The following is a 19,721-nucleotide window of genomic DNA, read 5'->3' on the forward strand; positions in this document are numbered from 1 at the left end:
GGTTGTTTTTTGAATACTCTCCTCTTCCTGTCAGGTGACCAAGCTGGACCGTGACCCGGCCTCTGGGACGGCACTGCAGGAGATCAGTTTCTGGTTGAACCTGGAGCGCGCCCTGAACCGCATCCAGGAGAAGAGGGAGAGCCCCGAAGTGCTGCTCACTCTGGACATCCTAAAGCACGGCAAGCGCTTCCACGCCACCGTCAGCTTTGACACTGACACCGGTGAGTTTTGTTTGATGAAACAAGCCCCAATACCTCTTTATGAATTGGATATTACAAGGAACCTTTTTCTTTTATTTGTTTGAGGACTTGTCACTCAAACCTCCGGTCAATATACATTTTCCACTTTGATTGACATCACTACTTTAGAACCATGGAGATCCTATTGTATTCTAATTCTATGTTTAGAACGTGCCATCATTTTATTAGACTTAACGACTTGAATATTTTTCCCAGGTCTGAAGCAGGCAGTGGAGACGGTCAACGACTACAACCCCCTGATGAAGGACTTCCCCCTGAACGACCTGCTGTCAGCCACTGAGCTGGATAAGATCCGCCAGGCGCTGGTGGCCATCTTCACCCACCTAAGGAAAATCCGTAACACCAAGTACCCCATTCAGCGAGCCCTGCGGCTGGTGGAGGCCATCTCCCGAGACCTCAGCTCCCAGCTCCTCAAAGTGCTGGGCACCAGGAAGCTCATGCACGTGGCCTATGAGGAGTTTGAAAAGGTGAGTCTACAGTGGCAGCTGTGACAAATACTCCATAGACGAGTTGGTTGTTTGGCAAGAAAACCGAGACGTGTGCAACTATGGGGTCAAACGGACAGAGTTAGCGTAGCTTGTTGACAACATGTAAGCTATATTTCGTCTCCCAATGTTTTTTTGATAACATGAATACGTTTACACATTGACCACTTGTCTTTCAAATACATTGTTAGTAGTTGGTTGGCTAGCTAGCAAGCGAATTTTAGCCATATTAGCATTGACATGACATCAGTCAAAACAAGACATGGTACCAATAACAAGATTAAATGAGCTATTTACGATTCCCCACACGGCAGTTTCTTGTCGTTCTTGCTAGAAATCTGGCCATCCAGATTCACAACAACACACTGACTTATGCCCCATGGATGGGTGCATATGGTTTTTGTGTCGTTGTCAACAAACCCATCTATACATTCCTATACTCTTCTATATTGTTGTATTGACATTACTTAGTTGATAGTAGCATTTAGTTGATACTTATTTCTATCCCATTGTAGGTGATGGTAGCGTGCTTCGAGGTCTTCCAGACCTGGGAGGATGAATATGAGAAGCTCCAGGTCTTGCTGAGAGACATCGTGAAGAGGAAGAGGGAGGAAAACCTGAAGATGGTGTGGCGCCTGAGCCCAGCCCACCGCAAGCTCCAGGCCCGTCTCGACCACATGAGGCGCTTCCGCAGGCAGCACGAGCAGCTGAGGGCCGTCATCGTTCGTGTACTCAGGCCTCAGGTAAGAAAGAGACAGATTTGTCAATGGTTAGTGCCCCCGAGGGTTGGTATTATGGGCCCAGATTAAGTTTATATCTGGAGTAACCACTTTTGATGGAGATTCTCTATTGAGCATACATTCCCCCCCCACAATGACTTGCAGTTTTGGTCAAGAGTTGCCCTTGCTGGTTTCTAAGTGGTAATATCATACGTCATTGCTAAAAGGTTTTCTTTCTCACTATGTCTTGTCAAGGTGTCTGCGGTGCCCCAGCATGCCCCAGGCGAGGCGGTGGAGCCCACTGAGATGAAGGTGGCGGAGGTGCTGTTCGACGCTGCGGACGCCAACGCTATTGAGGAGGTGAACCTGGCCTATGAGAACGTTAAGGAGGTTGACGGCTTGGATGTGTCCAAGGAGGGCATGGAGGCCTGGGAGGCGGCAATGAAGCGTTACGACGAGCGCATTGACCGCGTGGAGACCCGCATCACCGCCCGCCTCCGTGACCAGCTGGGAACGGCCAAGAATGCCAACGAGATGTTCCGTATCTTCTCACGTTTCAACGCGCTGTTCGTGCGCCCCCACATCCGCGGCGCCATCCGCGAGTACCAGACGCAGCTCATCCAGCGCGTCAAAGATGACATTGAGTCACTGCACGACAAGTTCAAGGTGCAGTACCCACAGAGCCAATCATGCAAGATGAGCCACGTGCGTGACCTGCCACCTGTGTCGGGCTCCATCATCTGGGCCAAGCAGATTGACCGGCAGCTGACCGCCTACATGAAGCGTGTGGAAGACGTGCTGGGCAAAGGCTGGGAGAACCACGTGGAGGGCCTCAAGTTGAAGCAGGATGGCGACAGCTTCCGCGCCAAGCTCAACACCCAGGAGATCTTTGACGATTGGGCACGCAAGGTGCAGCAGCGCAACCTGGGCGTGTCGGGCCGCATCTTCACCATTGAGACCAGCCGGGCCCGCGGTCGCACAGGAAACATGCTGAAGCTCAAGGTCAACTTCTTGCCCGAGATCATCACGCTGTCTAAGGAGGTGCGCAACCTCAAGTGGCTGAGCTTCCGTGTGCCGCTTGCCATCGTCAACAAGGCACACCAGGCCAACCAGCTCTATCCATTCGCCATCTCCCTGATCGAGAGCGTGCGCACATACGAGCGCACCTGCGAGAAGGTGGAGGAGCGCATCTCCATCTCGCTGCTGGTGGCTGGCCTCAAGAAGGAAGTGCAGGCTCTGGTCACAGAGGGCATTGCCCTGGTCTGGGAGTCCTACAAACTGGACCCCTACGTCCAGCGCCTGGCCGAGACAGTCTTCAACTTCCAGGAGAAGGTCAGTGTTTTTTGTAACCATAAGGTTGGATCTCACCTGGCAATTGTTATTTTAAGTGTGCAGTTGCAAGACTTGCATTCCGCACTTGAAGATCGTATGTTCGGATTCTGCCCTGAATGAATGTATGATATTCATGTATTTTGTTTTCCAGGTGGACGACCTCCTGCTCATCGAGGAGAAGATCGACCTTGAAGTGCGCTCTCTCGAGACCTGCATGTACGAACACAAGACCTTCACAGAGATCCTCAACCGCGTGCAGAAAGCTGTGGATGACCTCAACCTGCACTCCTATTCTAACTTACCCATCTGGGTCAACAAGCTGGACATAGAGGTCTGTGCAAAACCCTTACAACACTCTCTAGTGTACTTTCTGTGTTGTCTTGAGGCTCTTACCCTGTGTCCTACTGTTCACATTCCTGAGGAAATTCCTATTCCTATTTAAAACTGCACTTCCCTCTGAGTACTCCAATTACAAGTTGGCACTCTTTTTCATGGTCCTTTGAGCCGGATAGTTGTCCTGGAACATGACCAGTAGGGCCCACAAATACCAGCACATATTCTGTTGCTGTTGGTCCCTATTCTGGTAGAAAATGAAAAAAAAAAGTGGTTTATTGAATCAATATTCATTACAAATGTTATTTTCCCTTTGTGTAGATTGAAAGGATCCTCGGGGTGCGTCTGCAGGCTGGGCTCAGGGCCTGGACCCAGGTTCTCCGGGGTCAGATGGAGGACAAGGCTGATGTGGACATGGACACAGAGGCCCCTCAAGTCAGCCACAAGCCTGGCGGAGAGCCCAAGATCAAGGTAAGGGTCCAAGACTGCAGTAGGAGGATTGATTTGATGAGAATATAACTAAGAAAAAGTCCCAAAGGCACAAATTGCAGTTTATGAAACTTTTTTTTTTTCTACTTGTGAAAGAACGTTGTACATGAGCTGAGGATCACCAACCAAGTGATCTACCTAAACCCGCCCATTGAAGACTGTCGCTACAAGCTCTACCAGGAGATGTTTGCCTGGAAGATGGTCATCCTCTCTCTGCCCAGGATCCAGAGCCAGAGATACCAGGTCTGGAGGCCATGCAGAGCACTTTTATATATTCAATTCATTGCCATCACCTAGCTAACTGCTTTAGCAAGTTAGTATTGAATTCCGTGATATCATCAAGCTAGCCTCTCTAGCATGCTGGGTACAAGTACATGGGATGTTTTGGTATAGGTTGCTATAGTTGATGTATTGGTGTCCTGGCCACTAGGTGGGCGTCCACTATGAGCTGTCTGAGGAGGAGAAGTTCTACAGGAACGCACTGACAAGAATGCCAGATGGCCCAGCTGCCCTGGAGGAGGCTTACAACTCGGTCAAGGACAACGTCAACGAGGTGGAGCAGTACGTCAAGGTATGCAATCAATCGTGTTGATGTATTGGTGTCCTTAACATTTCTGTATGTGTCCAGATTTAGCTAGCTATTTGAAACACCCAGAAATTATACTGGATCTTTTTCTCAATTGTCTTTTTTTGTGTCCTTGGTTCCTCCCCTTGTACCTTGTCCTCCAATGTCTTTTGAGCACAAGAAGCAAATAATGATTATTGAGATTAATCCCAAGATGGAGTTCACTTCAGCTATTGGTTCTGTCACTCACCCATGTGTCTCTGTTGTGTAGGTGTGGCTGCAGTACCAATGCCTGTGGGACATGCAGGCAGAGAACATCTACAACCGCCTGGGGGAGGATCTGACCAAGTGGCAGGCCCTGTTGGTCCAGATCCGCAAAGCCAGGGGGACCTTCGACAACGCTGAGACCAAGAAGGAGTTTGGGCCTGTGGTCATTGACTATGGCAAGGTAAAGAGACTGACGATTCAGCAATAGAGTAGAGCAATTTCTGTTGTTCTGTTCAGTTGTGCGCTGGTGAGATGCATTGTTGCCTAGAAGTGTGGTGATGCGGATTGGTTATATACTTTGTTCAACTCCAGGTCCAGTCCAAGGTGAACCTGAAGTATGACTCCTGGCACAAAGAGGTTCTCAGCAGGTTCGGCCAGATGCTGGGCAACAACATGCAGGACTTCCACTCCCAGATCTCCAAGGTAAGCCCCCTCTCTGCCAAGAGAAACTGGTTTCATTGTCATAACTAGCATGAAACTTAGAATGCATGCCCAATACATTGCTTCATTCTAAGTGGCATGTTAGTGTGGTTGTTGGAGCAGACTATTTGTCTCTATCTGATTTCAACTCCCCTGTCCTTCATCTGTCCCACCACAGTCCCGCCAAGAGCTGGAGCAGCACTCAGTGGACACCGCCAGCACTTCGGACGCTGTGACCTTCATCACCTATGTCCAGACGCTCAAACGCAAGATCAAGCAGTTTGAGAAGAACGTGGATGTAAGTACCGTCTAAATGATTTTTCATACGATCCTCACAAGCTGTGACCTCAAATCGTTGTCATAGGTGAGAACTCGTACACAAGCACGCGCAGTCAATGCTGCTGTTCGATTATACACTATTGATTCCACTACCCACTTTCTATGTTTAAATACATTCCATTACTATTACGCATCTCCCTCTTCTATTACTTCTAATACTTGTCATTTTTAAAATTGAAAGTATTGATTAATGTACTGCGTTGTTGATGGCGCTAGCACAAGTATTTCACTGCCCTTTTTTTTTTTTTCCTGCTGTTAACTGTATGTGATGAGTACATTTGATTAGATTTTTTTTAAATGAAAAGATTGATGGATCTTTAAAATCCTGACTTCTTTCTTCGCAGCTTTTCCGCAACGGTCAGCGGCTTCTCGAGAAGCAGCGCTTCCAGTTCCCGCCATCGTGGCTGTACATCGACAACATCGAGGGCGAGTGGGGTGCCTTCAGCGACATCATGAAGCGCAAGGACACGGCCATCCAGCAGCAAGTGGCCAACTTGCAGATGAAGATCGTCCAGGAAGACAAAGCTGTGGAGGGTCGCACCATCGATCTCCTTGCGGACTGGGAGAAGACCAAACCGGTGGCTGTAAGATAAAATTATTTAAGATACATTTTTGTTTGAAAGATTGATGTGTAAAGGAGGGTTTTGTTTAATTTGATCTTTGCATAAATCTTTCATGAGTTTTGCACTTGGAATTTTGGTGAGGGTATAAGCTGATCCTAGATCTGTTGTTCCATAGGGGGCCCTGCGTCCAGAGGAGGCCCTCCAGTCTCTCACCATCTACGAGGGAAAGTTTGGCCGGCTGAAGGATGATCGGGATAAGTGTTCCCGAGCCAAAGAGGCCTTGGAGCTGACCGACACTGGCCTGCTGAGCGGCAGCGAAGAGAGAGTCCAGGTATGATTGTCACACCTCTGTCTTTTTAAACTAGAGGTGTTATCTTTTAAGCACTATGGTATCTGCAGCCAACCGCTACTGCATTTTGGACTGTTCATTAGTCCGTGCAAGAGCAACTCGGCATATGACATCGTTGTTCCCCTTGCCTCATTGTGCCTGGAGTCTTGGTATATCTGTCGATACAAACATGTCACTTCCCAGTAAGATGTCCTCATGCTCCTCTGTGGTGCTAAAGTTTGATCTGTTTCTATGTGCTGTAGGTGGCTCTGGAGGAGCTGCAGGACCTGAAGGGGGTGTGGTCAGAGCTGTCCAAGGTGTGGGAGCAGATTGACCAGGCCAAGGAGCAGCCCTGGGTCTCTGTTCAACCACGCAAGGTAAGATTAATTTGTCTTTGTGTTCAAGGACACTGTGGACCATGTCTGTTTTGGGCCCATCTATTGGGCCAAGTCTGTTAGTGTAATGTGTATCTGTATTTCAAAATGTTGTAGCTGCGTCAGAGTTTAGACGGCCTGCTAAATGAGCTGAAGAACTTCCCAGCTCGACTGAGGCAGTATGCGTCCTACGAGCACGTCCAGAGGCTTCTCAAGAGTTACATGAAGGTGAGACCCTGTATTTCCCTCGGTACTAGTCGAAACTAGACATTGCATTGTTGCAATTGAAAAGTAGTTCCTTGAGACAAAAGATTGAACCATGTCTGGTTGACATTCCTCTTGGATGGGAAAAGCTTGGACAAAAACGTTGTACTTGTTAATGTTGAATAACATCCTGATCGCGTCTACAATATACCTGAATCAAGTTTCCTATCCTAACACTAAACGGTCCTTTTTGTCTCGTCACTCAGATCAACATGCTGGTGATCGAGCTGAAGTCGGAGGCCCTGAAGGATCGCCACTGGAAGCAGTTGATGAAGCGTCTGCACGTGAACTGGGTGCTGTCGGAGCTGACTCTGGGTCAGATCTGGGATGTGGACCTGCAGAGGAACGAGATGGTGGTGAGAGACGTGCTGCTGGTGGCCCAGGGAGAGATGGCCCTGGAGGAGTTCCTCAAACAGGTAACTACAACATTCCACTTAAACAAATGTTTGTTCCCTGCAGCGCAATTACCAAAATGATAAAGGATTTAAAATCTGGGTAGTCAAGTATGTCCATAGAGAGTGCAATATTAGTGCACCTTTCGACCAATTGGTGATCAAGTCATGTCTATGAGACAGTAAGTGGCAATATTGATGTATTTTTCCATTGGTCCGGGACAGATCCGTGAGGTCTGGAACGCCTATGAGCTGGACCTGATCAACTACCAGAACAAGTGCCGTCTGATCCGCGGCTGGGACGACCTCTTCAACAAGGTCAAGGAGCACATCAACAGCGTGTCGGCCATGAAGCTGTCACCTTACTACAAGGTCGGTGGACTTTTAAATTCAAAAGGGTTCTTGCCAGAGATGTACTCTTGATCTTGTCGTCTTTACATCATATAAATGCAGTCTTGGTCTCGTGATGGGATCTGGTTTCTTAAGAGGTTGGGCCTGGATCTCAAGGGATCTGGACTGGTCTTGGTCTGGATCTCGAGTTCCTGTCTTAACTCGGTCTCTGGTTCTTGTCGGATATTATAAGAACACACAGTTTACATGGTACGGTCTTAGTCTCCATGAGGCTTTAATGGTTCCTTCTGTGTGCCATCAGGTGTTTGAGGAAGATGCTATGAGCTGGGAGGACAAGCTGAACCGGATCATGGCCTTGTTTGACGTGTGGATCGATGTCCAGCGCCGCTGGGTCTACCTGGAAGGCATCTTCACTGGCAGTGCTGACATCAAACACCTGCTGCCTGTGGAGACCCAGAGGTTCTCGAGGTAAGATCCGTAGTTCTTCTCTTCTGATCTTCTCCTCCGATACATTTTGTGACTGAATCAAGGAAATATTTGTGGTTCCCCCTTGTCACCTAAGATGGGGAATAGGCCAAAGAACCTTGTCTGTGGTAAGGAGGACTTGGTAAAGATCTTGGTAAGCTTTTAGGGGAAAGGGGATACCTAGTCAGTTCAACTGAAATGTGTCTTCTGCGTTTAACCCAATCCCTCTGAATCAGAGGTGTGGCGGAGTTACTTTAATTGACATCAACTTCATCGGCAACTGCGCTTTGCTCTGGGGCCGAACAACAGATTTTTACTTTGTCAGCTCAGGGATTCGATCCAGCAACCTTTCGGTTACTGGCCCAACGCTCCTACCCGCCAGGCTACCTGCCACCCCAAGATAACATTGCTCAACCTTTTATTTCTCTCTCCCATATAGCATCAGCACAGAGTTCCTGGCTCTGATGAAGAAGGTAACCAAGTCTCCTTTGGTGATGGACGTGCTGAACATCCAGGGGGTGCAGAGGTCTCTGGAGAGGCTGGCCGACCTGCTGGGAAAGATCCAGAAGGCTCTGGGAGAGTACCTGGAGAGGGAGAGGTCCTCATTCCCCAGGTAAGATGTTATCCATGTCTCTAATAGTGGCATCTGCCATAGGCCTGTCTCTCATTTCCGTTTTTGGGAAAATCTGGGAAATCCTATATCCGGTCTAAAGTGTAGGGTCTTTTCTCAATAGAAATGGCTCAAACCAAGAGCAAGTCCTGTTGTAGCGTACCTCTTGGTTTGAATTCTGAAAAAACATGGCCGTATCAAAAGCTTCGCACTTTAAAGTCAACCCTGGGTTGGGCTGGCCTTGGTGGGCTAGCTCGAATTGCGTTTCCACTACCTTGGTTAGAGAAATTATGTAATGTTGCTAGCTAGCCAATATGACTGTGCAGCCAGCTTTGCTAATGGTGCTAGCTAGAAAACTAAAACATTTTGCAGTCCTTTCGCAACAACTAGCTTAATAAACTTGCTAGCAATGTTGAAGAAATAATTACATTAACGCTCACCACGCTGTAACTAAAGTTACCTTATACTCCCGACGCCAGCTAGCCAAATGTTTAGTTTGCTAGCCAAATGTTTAGCTTCGTCGCCTACATAACAGGCTAGCTAGCTGAATGCCCAACTTTGCTTCTCATGTCACTGGCTACTAGCTGGCAGGCAAACAACACACCAGACAGGTTTGATAGCTCACTAAAATCCCTGCTATCTCACATTTGCTAGCCAGCATTTTTCAACTCTGATTCGCAAGCTAACGTTAGCTAGCATTTGAGGGCCGACTTTTCTTGTAAATGTTTGTGTAGTGCAAAAATAAATGACGGATCCACCTGTGTTGGTTATTTGTGTCATGTCCGACTACTGCAGTACTGCTTGTCCATGTGCTAGCTAACAACAACAAACCCAGACAAACTAAACGTGAAAGCATCCAGCGGCGATCAGCTTCTCATTAGCTGGCTAACGTTAGCTATATTATAGCTATAAAGTATCGTTGACTCTTACTATTTTTAAATAAAATTATATATTTATTTGATTGTGTGTGTGTGTGTGTATATATATATATATATATCTTAATATATCTTAGCAGGCTAAGCAAAGCTTAGCTTTTTAATCTGTAATATTTAGCCCCCCATTGAAGAAATTAGTAGTTGCTGTTCATTTAGTATGGTCATTTAGTCCTGTATGCACACTGTAAAGTGACTGAGGGTCAACACATTCAGGATGTTTATTTAGTATGGTCATTTAGTCCTGTATGCACACTGTAAAGTGACTGAGGGTCAACACATTCAGGATGTTTATTTAGTATGGTCATTTAGTCCTGTATGCACACTGTAAAGTGACTGAGGGTCAACACATTCAGGATGTTCATTTAGTATGGTCATTTAGTCCTGTATGCACACTGTAAAGTGACTGAGGGTCAACACATTCAGGATGTTCATTTAGTATGGTCATTTAGTCCTGTATGCACACTGTAAAGTGACTGAGGGTCAACACATTCAGGATGTTCATTTAGTATGGTCATTTAGTCCTGTATGCACACTGTAAAGTGACTGAGGGTCAACACATTCAGGATGTTCATTTATGTTTACCAGGTTCTACTTCGTTGGTGATGAAGACTTACTGGAGATCATCGGAAACAGCAAGAACGTTGCCAAGCTACAGAAGCACTTCAAGAAGATGTTCGCCGGCGTCTCCAGCATCCTGCTGAATGAGGAAAACACGGTGGTGCTGGGCATCTCATCCCGTGAGGGCGAGGAGATCTTCTACAAGACCCCCGTGGACCTCCTAGAGCACCCCAAGATCAACGACTGGCTGACCCTGGTGGAGAAGGAGATGCGGGTCACGCTGGCCAAGCTGCTGGCCGAGTCGGTCACAGAGGTGGGCGCGTTCAACAAGGGCAACTCCATCGAACTCGATAAATACATCGATTGGATCGACCGATACCAGGTACGGAACATCGCAGTGGGCTATTGTTCATCCAGCAGTCAGCCATGATCATGTTGAGTCGGCAATGACACAACAGAAATTGGCCACAATCAATCAATTTTATCAACATAGCCCTTTTCAGAAAAATATTTGTCACAGTGGTTAACCGATAGTAATCCGGTCAGTAGCCCCGAAAGAATATCCATGAAAATTGTAGTCTGACCTGTAATGCCCACAAAGATCTTGAAACCAATTAAACATATTGAAAAACCTCTCTCTCTCTTTCTCTACTAACTCCAGGCTCAGCTGGTAGTGCTGTCTGCTCAGATCGACTGGTCTGAGAAAGTGGATGCCGCTCTGACCACCATCTCGGGTGGCGGGGACATGTCGCCCATGTCGAGCGTGCTGACCAATGTGGAGGCCACCCTGAACGTGCTGGCCGACACCGTGCTGATGGAGCAGCCTCCACTCCGCAGGAGGAAGCTGGAACACCTGGTGAGTGGGAGATGACACATCGGCAGACATTCTGGACAAGTTGGTTTGGAAGAATGGGTGTAGCTTTTGAGAAGAGCGTCCTCCAAATAAGATTTTAAAGATGATTAATTGTTAAATGCACAGACTTTGGCATCAAGCTTTTCTGTCAGTCCAATTCTAAGCATTTAGAAGTATAGTCCCACTATCCAAACGGATGATAAAGTAAACTGTTTGTGCTCCTTTCCTATAGATCACTGAGCTGGTCCACCAGAGGGACGTGACCAGGCAACTGATCAAAAACAAGGTCGACAACCCCAAGTCGTTTGAGTGGCTCAGCCAGATGCGCTTTTACTTTGACCCCAAGCAGACAGATGTGCTGCAGCAGCTGTCCATCCAGATGGCCAACGCCAAGTTCAACTATGGCTTTGAGTACCTCGGAGTCCAGGACAAGCTGGTCCAGACTCCGCTGACTGACCGCTGCTACCTGACCATGACCCAGGCCCTGGAGGCCAGGTTCGGTGGAGCTCCCTTTGGTACGCTCCAAGAACTGCATGCCACTCTCTAGACGAGGCCTGGGCAACTCCAGTCCTCAGGGGCCTGATTGCTGTCACACTTTTGCCCCAGCTAACACACCTGACTCCAATAATCAACTAATCACGATCTTCAGTTAAACATGTAGTTAGTTTAAATCAGGTGTGTTTGTTAGGGATGGGGGGGGAAAGTGACACCAATCAGGCCCCTGAGGACTGGAATTGCCCAGGCCTGCTCTAGACTCTACATAGCCAATAAAGTAGACAGTTTAAATTCTGAAAGTCAAACTGAGTTGTAACTTTATAGCATATCCTCATATTTTTTATTTTTTTTCCTCTTTATTTCCAGGGCCCGCTGGAACTGGAAAGACAGAGTCTGTGAAGGCTCTGGGTCACCAGCTGGGACGCTTCGTCCTGGTCTTCAACTGTGACGAGACTTTCGACTTCCAGGTACGCTAATACTGACTGATACTTTACACTAAAAGAGGCTAATTTTGGATTAATGTTATTTTCAGAATCAGAGAAGCCTTTCTTTTATTTATTTTTAATAAAGATCTGTTTATCTGTCTCCAGGCGATGGGTCGTATCTTCGTGGGCTTGTGCCAGGTAGGCGCCTGGGGCTGTTTTGACGAGTTCAATCGTCTGGAGGAGAGGATGCTATCGGCCGTCTCACAGCAGGTCCAGTTCATCCAGGTGGCCCTGAGGGAGCACAGCAACCCCAACCGAGACCGCAGTACGTATCTCCACAGACTCATTAAAAGCTTCTAAGAATTTCATTTGAAAGTGTTTTTAGTCCATGAAAATGTGTTGTCCGAGAGGCCTTATGTTATAAAAATAAAATAACATCGAATGTTGAATGACTGCTGACAATATTGCATCGTTCATTTCAAACCACGCATGTTTTCATATGGCGGTGCACTTAAGAATGTAAGTTAATCAATGTCGCCATTTCCCCCTTCTCCAGGTGCTCCTGTCACCTGCGAGCTGCTCAACAAGCAGGTGAAGGTGAGCCCCGACATGGCCATCTTCATCACCATGAACCCCGGCTACGCCGGCCGCTCAAACCTGCCCGACAATCTGAAGAAGCTGTTCCGCTCCTTGGCCATGACCAAGCCTGACCGCCAACTCATCGCCCAGGTCATGCTCTACTCACAGGGCTTCCGCACCGCGGAGATCCTGGCCAAGAAGATCGTGCCCTTCTTCAAGTATGTACTATATTATCTACTATTATGTAGTATGTACTATATTTCCAACAACATTTGAGAGATCAAATAATGTGAAATATTTCATGCATGCCAGCACTACTACCCCTGAAAGCTCTATTGGTTTTGTGTTCCTTCTCATTGACTGAAAATCTATTTTTCTCTCTGTGCACCTGCAGGCTGTGCGACGAACAGCTGTCCTCCCAGAGTCACTACGACTTTGGCCTGCGAGCTCTCAAGAGCGTGCTGGTCAGCGCCGGCAACGTGAAGCGGGAGCGCATCCAGAGGATCAAGAAGGATAAGCGCGAGCGCGGCGAGAACGTGGACGAGAACGAGATCGCGGAGAACCTCCCCGAACAGGAGGTAAAGGAACTGAAATATCTTTTGGTTTTCTCTCTTCAGTTTTCTGCATTATTAAAAACATACTAAAACTACAGTCACAATACACTTCCAGTTTTATGACCACCAGCTAATCCCATGAGCCATATTTCTTTACATTGGGTTAGGAGACCATGCCACCCAAAGTATAAAGATTAAAAGGACTGCCAATATTGCATGTATGGCATGAAGGGGTTGTCGCCTAACCTAGAAGATAAGTCCCCTTTCCTCTGTGTCCCTGTGGAAGTGATAGGACCTCTAGAAGGAATGTCACCTAACCTCTGTGTGTCTCTGTCTGTCTGTGTTCAGATCCTGATCCAGAGTGTGTGTGAGACCATGGTACCCAAGCTGGTGGCTGAGGACATCCCCCTGCTGTTCAGCCTGCTGTCGGACGTCTTCCCCGGCGTGCAGTATATGCGCGGCGAGATGACAGCTCTGCGCGAAGAGCTCCGCAAGGTCTGCGCCGAGATGTTCCTCACCTATGGTGACGGAGACGACGTGGGCAGCATGTGGGTTGAGAAGGTACGTAATGTCGTCCCCAATTATTCACTCTGTGTGGTTTCACCCAGAAATATACACCTACTCATTCAAGGTGTGCAAGGCTGTCATTAAGTCAAAGGGTGGCTATTTTGAAGAATCTCAAATATAAAATATATTTTGATCTGTTCAACACTTTTTTGGTTACGACATGATTCCATATGTGTTCATAGTTGTGATGTCTTCACTATTATTCTACAATGTAGAAAATAGTACAAATAGAGAAAAACCCTTAAATGAGTCGGTGTTCTAAAACTTTTGACCTGTAGTGTAGATTGGCAAAACCAAACTCTTTCTTTATCCTGATGTCAATTGTTACATCTGACAGTGTTGTTACTACTTTGAACTCTAACTTGAATGTAATTCCCGTAGAACCTTTGGTGCCGACATTGATTAAAATGTCTGAATTTGAAACCAAGTTTGTCTGCACTCCCAAGATGTCAGTTAAGTGTCAAGTCTGTAATGTTAAACCATATCATTCCAGGTGCTCCAACTGTACCAGATCACCCAGATCAACCACGGCCTGATGATGGTGGGACCCTCTGGCAGTGGCAAGACCATGGCCTGGAGGGTGCTGCTCAAAGCCCTGGAGCGCCTGGAGGGGATGGAGGGTGTGGCCCACATCATCGACCCCAAGGCCATCAGCAAGGACCACCTGTACGGAACCCTAGACCCCAACACCCGTGAGTGGACCGATGGGCTCTTCACGCACGTGCTCAGGAAGTAAGTATTAGCAGGCTTCAATGTAATGTATTGTTGTTCAAGCTATTCTATGTAGTGTGCTTATTCTAAGCACCACGTGGTCTCGCGACACAACTGGTGTCCCCCAGGGCTCCGTACTAAGCCCTCTTGGTGTCTCTTGTCCTTGTCAGGTTGATGACCCTGCAAAAGTTTTTCTCTTTTTGTATTACAAATCTAGTCAATTAATCGATTGTTTTGGGGATTTTTCATCCCAGGATCATTGACAACGTGAGAGGCGAGTTGCAGAAACGGCAATGGATCATCTTTGATGGTGACGTGGACCCCGAGTGGGTAGAGAATCTCAACTCTGTGCTGGACGACAACAAGTTGCTCACCTTGCCCAACGGAGAGCGTCTCAGCCTGCCGCCAAATGTATGTTGTGTCCCCCGAGCCAGATCCCTTTTTAATAAATAAAAAAAATCCAGAACCATGACACGAGCTTTAAATCTGTAATACCATTGGTCACCCTGTGAAGTCCACTTTTGAAACACACTTGCACATACTAATTCAGTTTTAGTCCAGGTGGAGGCTTAATTTGAGTGTGAAACTGCGCCATTGAGTAAAACTGGTCATTATCTTTTAGTCCAAAAAAAAAGATCTAGAAAGAATGTGTGCAACTCTTATTTATATAGTTTACAGTTTATTCACCGTTAGTCAGCACCTCCACACTAAACAATTTTCTCTGGGTGTGCTCCAGCTTTTTATTGGTCCAAAGGGGACTACCATTAAAACGATTTACATTTGGATCTGTGACATCTGCATTCCTCTCCATAATGTGGTGTCTGTAGGTGCGCATCATGTTCGAGGTGCAGGATCTGAAGTATGCCACCCTGGCCACTGTGTCACGTTGTGGCATGGTCTGGTTCAGCGAAGACGTGCTCAGCACTGACATGATCTTCAACCACTTCCTGGCGCGTCTGCGCAGCATCCCATTGGACGAGGGCGAAGATGAGGCTTTCCGCATGCACAAGGGCACCGAGGACGAGGGCGAGGAGACCGCCTCCCCCATGCTGCAGGTTGGTACTGTTGCTACCCGGGTCCTGTTCAGTAGGGCGCAACAAAACACTTGTTTCACTCTGTTGGAAAACATTTTCTCCCTATTGAACACAGCCCTGGCTCATCTAGCGTTACATTAACAGTCTTATAACACCCCCCATTGTCCTCTCTCTCCCCCTCTCCAGATCCAGAGGGACACAGCGGCCATCCTACAGCCCTACTTCACCTCCACTGGGCTGGTGATCAAGACCCTGGAGCATGCCTCCAAGATGGAGCACATCATGGATTTCACGCGGCTGCGTTGTATGGGTTCCCTGTTCTCCATGCTACACCAGGCCTGCCGCAATGTGGCGCTCTACAACAACAACCACTCAGACTTCCCCATGCCCAACGACCAGCTGGAGCGCTACATGCAGGTCAGTCAGCGGTGCCACAGCGCCTCCTGCTTGTGGGGAGGCTAAATGGAGTCCCTCAGGGCTTGGTGTCAATTCCATTTGAATTCATTTAAGTTTAGGATGTTAATTGAAATTGTGGTTCAAGAATCGAGTAGTTGGGGGGGGGGGGGCAGGCAAATGTTTTTTTCAATTTACTTGGTGGATTGATTGAGTTGAAACTATCCTGTTAGACTGGAGACTTGTTTTCTGATGAATCCAGAGAACATTGCACTAAGCAGCTCCTCTCCTGTCACACTAAGCGTCATTATTATTATTGAGTGCTTTTCAAGAATCCAAACCATAATACTACATGGGTTTGTAACAATGCTGCACTAATTGTAAACTTGATTTTTGTACAAAAAAAAATATTCAAAAAAATAATGAATGGGTTTTATAAATGTTAAACCATATTTCTGCCGTTTGGGTCCACAGAGGTACTTGATATACGCCGTGCTGTGGTCCTTCTCAGGCGACGGCCGGCTGAAGATACGTGGCGAGCTGGGTGAATATATCCGCCGCATCACCACTGTGCCCCTGCCTTCGGCGCCCAACGTGCCCATCATCGACTACGAGGTAGGAATGGACATGCTCTTGAATCTCAGATCATCAAGCTGAATAACAAAGTGGCTCACCCATTTAACTCTCATTAAAATTCTAAAGTTTATTTATTACATTTTTTTGTCCTATCCTGTGGTAGAACTGGAGCCAGGGCATAACATTAACTTTAACTATTAAATGAATAAACTTTTTGGTCTGGCAGGTATATAAAAAAAAATCTACAAGACATTTTTTACCAGACAAATGTAAAAATAAAAAATTGCCACTAAAATTACACCAACAAAACACAACGGTATGAGCATGCTTTGTAATGTTTCTAAAACATATGTATTACTAGTTAGAAGTAGTGTGATATGTTTAATTTCATTTTTTTGGACCTTGAGTATTTTAACCAAAATATCACAGATGAGACAAATGTTCACCTGCCCCTTTAAGGGCAGGGGGTTACCGCAGTAACGTAACAAGTCATGTTTGTGCCCGTGAGATTCTGTTGAAACTCAAAAATAGAAAAACATCCTAGCTTGTGAACAAACTATGTAAACAGCTGAGAAACACAAGGACAAGGTCTCACTTCAGTAGATTTTTCATTCTAAAAATGAATCTCTCACTCAGCTCTTCACATGTGCACAGCCCCAAGCGAGGCAGTGTGAGGAGTCGTAGTTCTTTGTGCGATTTCATTTACCAGCTATGAAACAATACGACAAATACTTGTAAGACTGCTACTGCAGCATTGATATTACTATAAATGTGATCATACTTGACTAGTGAAATACTTGCACTGTGGAGCCCCGACCACCCGCCAATGTGCCTGGTGTAATATCATTTTTACCCGCCGATGCCAAAATGTATCAGCATGTGGCGCGTGTTAGACCCTGACAGGAGCCCTGAGTTTTTCCTGTTTTCCTGACCATATGAGCTAGGAACTAGGAACTTCTTGTCCCTAGAATTATACCACAACCCTCCTTGTTTTTGGTCCCGTCAGGTCACCATCTCGGGCGAGTGGCAGTCTTGGCAGGGCAAGGTGCCACAGATCGAAGTGGAGACCCACAAGGTGGCTAGCCCGGATGTTGTGGTACCCACCCTGGACACGGTGCGCCACGAAGCCCTGCTCTACACCTGGCTGGCTGAGCACAAGCCCCTGGTCCTCTGTGGCCCGCCCGGCTCGGGTAAAACCATGACCTTGTTCAGCGCCCTCCGAGCTCTGCCTGACATGGAGGTAAGTGTGGTCCCATCAGGAACGCTGTTTACTGGGGTTAGATGGCGCTAGACCTGTGGGTTTGAATTGTAGTCTAAGCTGACCTGGTCTGAGTCATGGGGTGATTCTCAAAATGCATACTACCGTGCTCTGAGCACTCGAGGGTCGGAGTAAGTCCAAATCAAAGTAGGAGTACAGTTATCAAATGCGTACTCTTTAGTACGTATTTTGACACATGTATCGTTGCAAGCTTCAACTGGAAGTATGCAAAGAAATAAGAGGCAAACGTGTAAAAGAAAATGACACAATGTATTAAAATCAATGTAATGTTTTATGCGTTCTCCGTGCAAGAACGTCCTCGGAGAATGCACTCGGAACACGGTAGTGTGCATATTTTTGTTGTGCTGAATTGGAACAAAAACCCGGCGCACCCTGCATCCCTTCAGCTGGTCACCATAGAGATGGACTTAGGTCAGCTTCCAATGTCCACTTGGAATGCATACCACTTGGAATGCAAAACCTAATACATTGCTAATTCCACAATAAGTATGCTAGTGTGGACATTGGACCAGAGGCTAAATCTTCAAGTGTGCCAATGAGTCTTTCAAATGAATAATAGGTCTTCCTGCCGAAGTTAACCCTTTCACCTCTGCTCTCAGGTTGTGGGTCTGAACTTCTCCAGTGCCACCACCCCGGAGCTGCTGCTAAAGACCTTCGATCACTACTGCGAGTACCGTCGCACGCCCAACGGTGTGGTCCTGGCCCCCGTGCAGCTGGGCAAGTGGCTGGTGCTCTTTTGTGATGAGATCAACTTGCCTGATATGGACAAATATGGTACCCAGAGGGTCATCTCCTTCCTCAGACAGGTGAGGCGGTCTCAGCGTGTACATGCATACACACGTACTGGCTGTGTCTCAATAGGTTTAACATGACTCCTTCCTCAATGACCTTTCTACCTATCAGTGGTACTGAAGTAAAGGAGACCAGGAAGGATGCCATTTGAGAATGGGCCGGTGTGTTCTGAAGTTAAACACAAAGGCAAGGATGGGCAACCCTGGTCCTGGACCGCAGGCACATCCATTTTTTTATTTAACCGACCTGTGTTGAATTTAGGAAATCACTGAATTGATCAATTATCTGTTGGTCAGGTGTGTTGGCTGCAGCACTCCAGGAACAGGGTTTCCTACCCCTGCACTATGTTATGCTGAGTTTCTGCAAGAGCATTAGCTCACCTTCCTCTGGTGTTTTCCCCTGCAGATGGTGGAGCATGGAGGCTTCTACCGTACCTCAGACCAGACCTGGGTCAAGCTGGAGAGGATCCAGTTTGTGGGAGCCTGTAACCCCCCCACCGACCCCGGCAGGAAGCCCCTCACCCACAGGTACTGTCAACATGACTTATGTCCATTTTGAGACCATGTAGCTTTTTCCTAGGTCTTGTTTAGTAGTAGTGACTCACATGGTACACAGCAAGGGAGCGATGTGACGAACTCTAGCAAAGCGTTTTGAAACGGGAAAACAAGTGTTTTGTATAGGTAAAGTAGTCCCCTACCCGTTTTCAGTCAGTTTTCTACCGTTTGGTGCCTAATGAATACGACCCCGGACTCTACTCACTGTGGTCGGTTTTGAATGATGAGTAACTGTTGTGATTTTTTTTTTTTATTCCAGGTTCCTGCGCCACGTGCCAGTGGTGTACGTGGACTACCCCGGGCCTGCCTCCCTCACTCAGATCTACGGCACCTTCAACCGGGCCATGCTGCGTCTCATCCCCTCGCTGCGTACCTTCGCTGAGCCACTCACCGCCGCCATGGTGGAGTTCTACACCATGTCTCAGGTAAGAGCTTACATATCAAACAGACCGATAAAATAGTAGAGGTATTTGCAGTAGTAGAAGTATCTACAGTAGTAGAGGTATTTACAGTTATCTGCAGTAGTAGAAGTATTTACAGTAGTATTTTGAGTTATCAAATTTTGCCGTGACTTATGCCATGTTATTTTGATATCTGACTGACTAACAAGATCAATGGGGGCCCCCTGGAGGTCAGGGCCCCTGGGCGTGTGCCCGGTCCGTATTCGACAACAATTAGTTTAGATGGCTGGCGTAGACTAACATGCTCATCTAAAAATGGTTACCTGTCAGTGACTGACGAAACAAGAGAAACTGCTGATGCAAAATCTAATTTTAAAATGGTGTATTCTACTATTCTGACTCTAAACAGTAAGTTGAGACCCTGACTGAGTTGCACCAGTATTATCAACAGTAGTATTA

The 19,721-nt window shown here is 47.1% G+C and overlaps 1 protein-coding gene across 2 annotated transcripts in view; it reads left to right on the forward strand.

The window, feature by feature from the left end:
* Positions 1 to 19,721, forward strand: part of dync1h1 (dynein, cytoplasmic 1, heavy chain 1) — a 45,696-nt gene that overhangs the window by 4,028 nt on the left and 21,947 nt on the right. For both annotated transcript variants that reach the window (XM_020488358.2, XM_031829212.1), the window contains exons 5-40: positions 35 to 221; positions 456 to 727; positions 1,261 to 1,488; positions 1,720 to 2,796; positions 2,948 to 3,127; positions 3,451 to 3,600; positions 3,715 to 3,861; positions 4,049 to 4,189; positions 4,455 to 4,631; positions 4,763 to 4,873; positions 5,049 to 5,168; positions 5,554 to 5,793; positions 5,948 to 6,103; positions 6,364 to 6,477; positions 6,592 to 6,702; positions 6,945 to 7,154; positions 7,356 to 7,502; positions 7,783 to 7,949; positions 8,386 to 8,559; positions 10,077 to 10,431; positions 10,711 to 10,905; positions 11,135 to 11,417; positions 11,764 to 11,864; positions 11,988 to 12,147; positions 12,379 to 12,619; positions 12,796 to 12,979; positions 13,304 to 13,516; positions 14,016 to 14,254; positions 14,488 to 14,644; positions 15,061 to 15,288; positions 15,454 to 15,684; positions 16,135 to 16,275; positions 17,243 to 17,476; positions 18,115 to 18,321; positions 18,713 to 18,834; positions 19,121 to 19,286. In XM_020488358.2, the coding sequence (XP_020343947.2) occupies positions 35 to 221; positions 456 to 727; positions 1,261 to 1,488; positions 1,720 to 2,796; positions 2,948 to 3,127; positions 3,451 to 3,600; positions 3,715 to 3,861; positions 4,049 to 4,189; positions 4,455 to 4,631; positions 4,763 to 4,873; positions 5,049 to 5,168; positions 5,554 to 5,793; positions 5,948 to 6,103; positions 6,364 to 6,477; positions 6,592 to 6,702; positions 6,945 to 7,154; positions 7,356 to 7,502; positions 7,783 to 7,949; positions 8,386 to 8,559; positions 10,077 to 10,431; positions 10,711 to 10,905; positions 11,135 to 11,417; positions 11,764 to 11,864; positions 11,988 to 12,147; positions 12,379 to 12,619; positions 12,796 to 12,979; positions 13,304 to 13,516; positions 14,016 to 14,254; positions 14,488 to 14,644; positions 15,061 to 15,288; positions 15,454 to 15,684; positions 16,135 to 16,275; positions 17,243 to 17,476; positions 18,115 to 18,321; positions 18,713 to 18,834; positions 19,121 to 19,286 (7,566 nt within the window). The remainder of the gene's footprint in view (positions 1 to 34; positions 222 to 455; positions 728 to 1,260; positions 1,489 to 1,719; positions 2,797 to 2,947; positions 3,128 to 3,450; positions 3,601 to 3,714; positions 3,862 to 4,048; positions 4,190 to 4,454; positions 4,632 to 4,762; positions 4,874 to 5,048; positions 5,169 to 5,553; positions 5,794 to 5,947; positions 6,104 to 6,363; positions 6,478 to 6,591; positions 6,703 to 6,944; positions 7,155 to 7,355; positions 7,503 to 7,782; positions 7,950 to 8,385; positions 8,560 to 10,076; positions 10,432 to 10,710; positions 10,906 to 11,134; positions 11,418 to 11,763; positions 11,865 to 11,987; positions 12,148 to 12,378; positions 12,620 to 12,795; positions 12,980 to 13,303; positions 13,517 to 14,015; positions 14,255 to 14,487; positions 14,645 to 15,060; positions 15,289 to 15,453; positions 15,685 to 16,134; positions 16,276 to 17,242; positions 17,477 to 18,114; positions 18,322 to 18,712; positions 18,835 to 19,120; positions 19,287 to 19,721) is intronic.

Source organism: Oncorhynchus kisutch, linkage group LG7 (assembly GCF_002021735.2).
Source record: "Oncorhynchus kisutch isolate 150728-3 linkage group LG7, Okis_V2, whole genome shotgun sequence".
Taxonomy (NCBI): domain Eukaryota; kingdom Metazoa; phylum Chordata; class Actinopteri; order Salmoniformes; family Salmonidae; genus Oncorhynchus; species Oncorhynchus kisutch.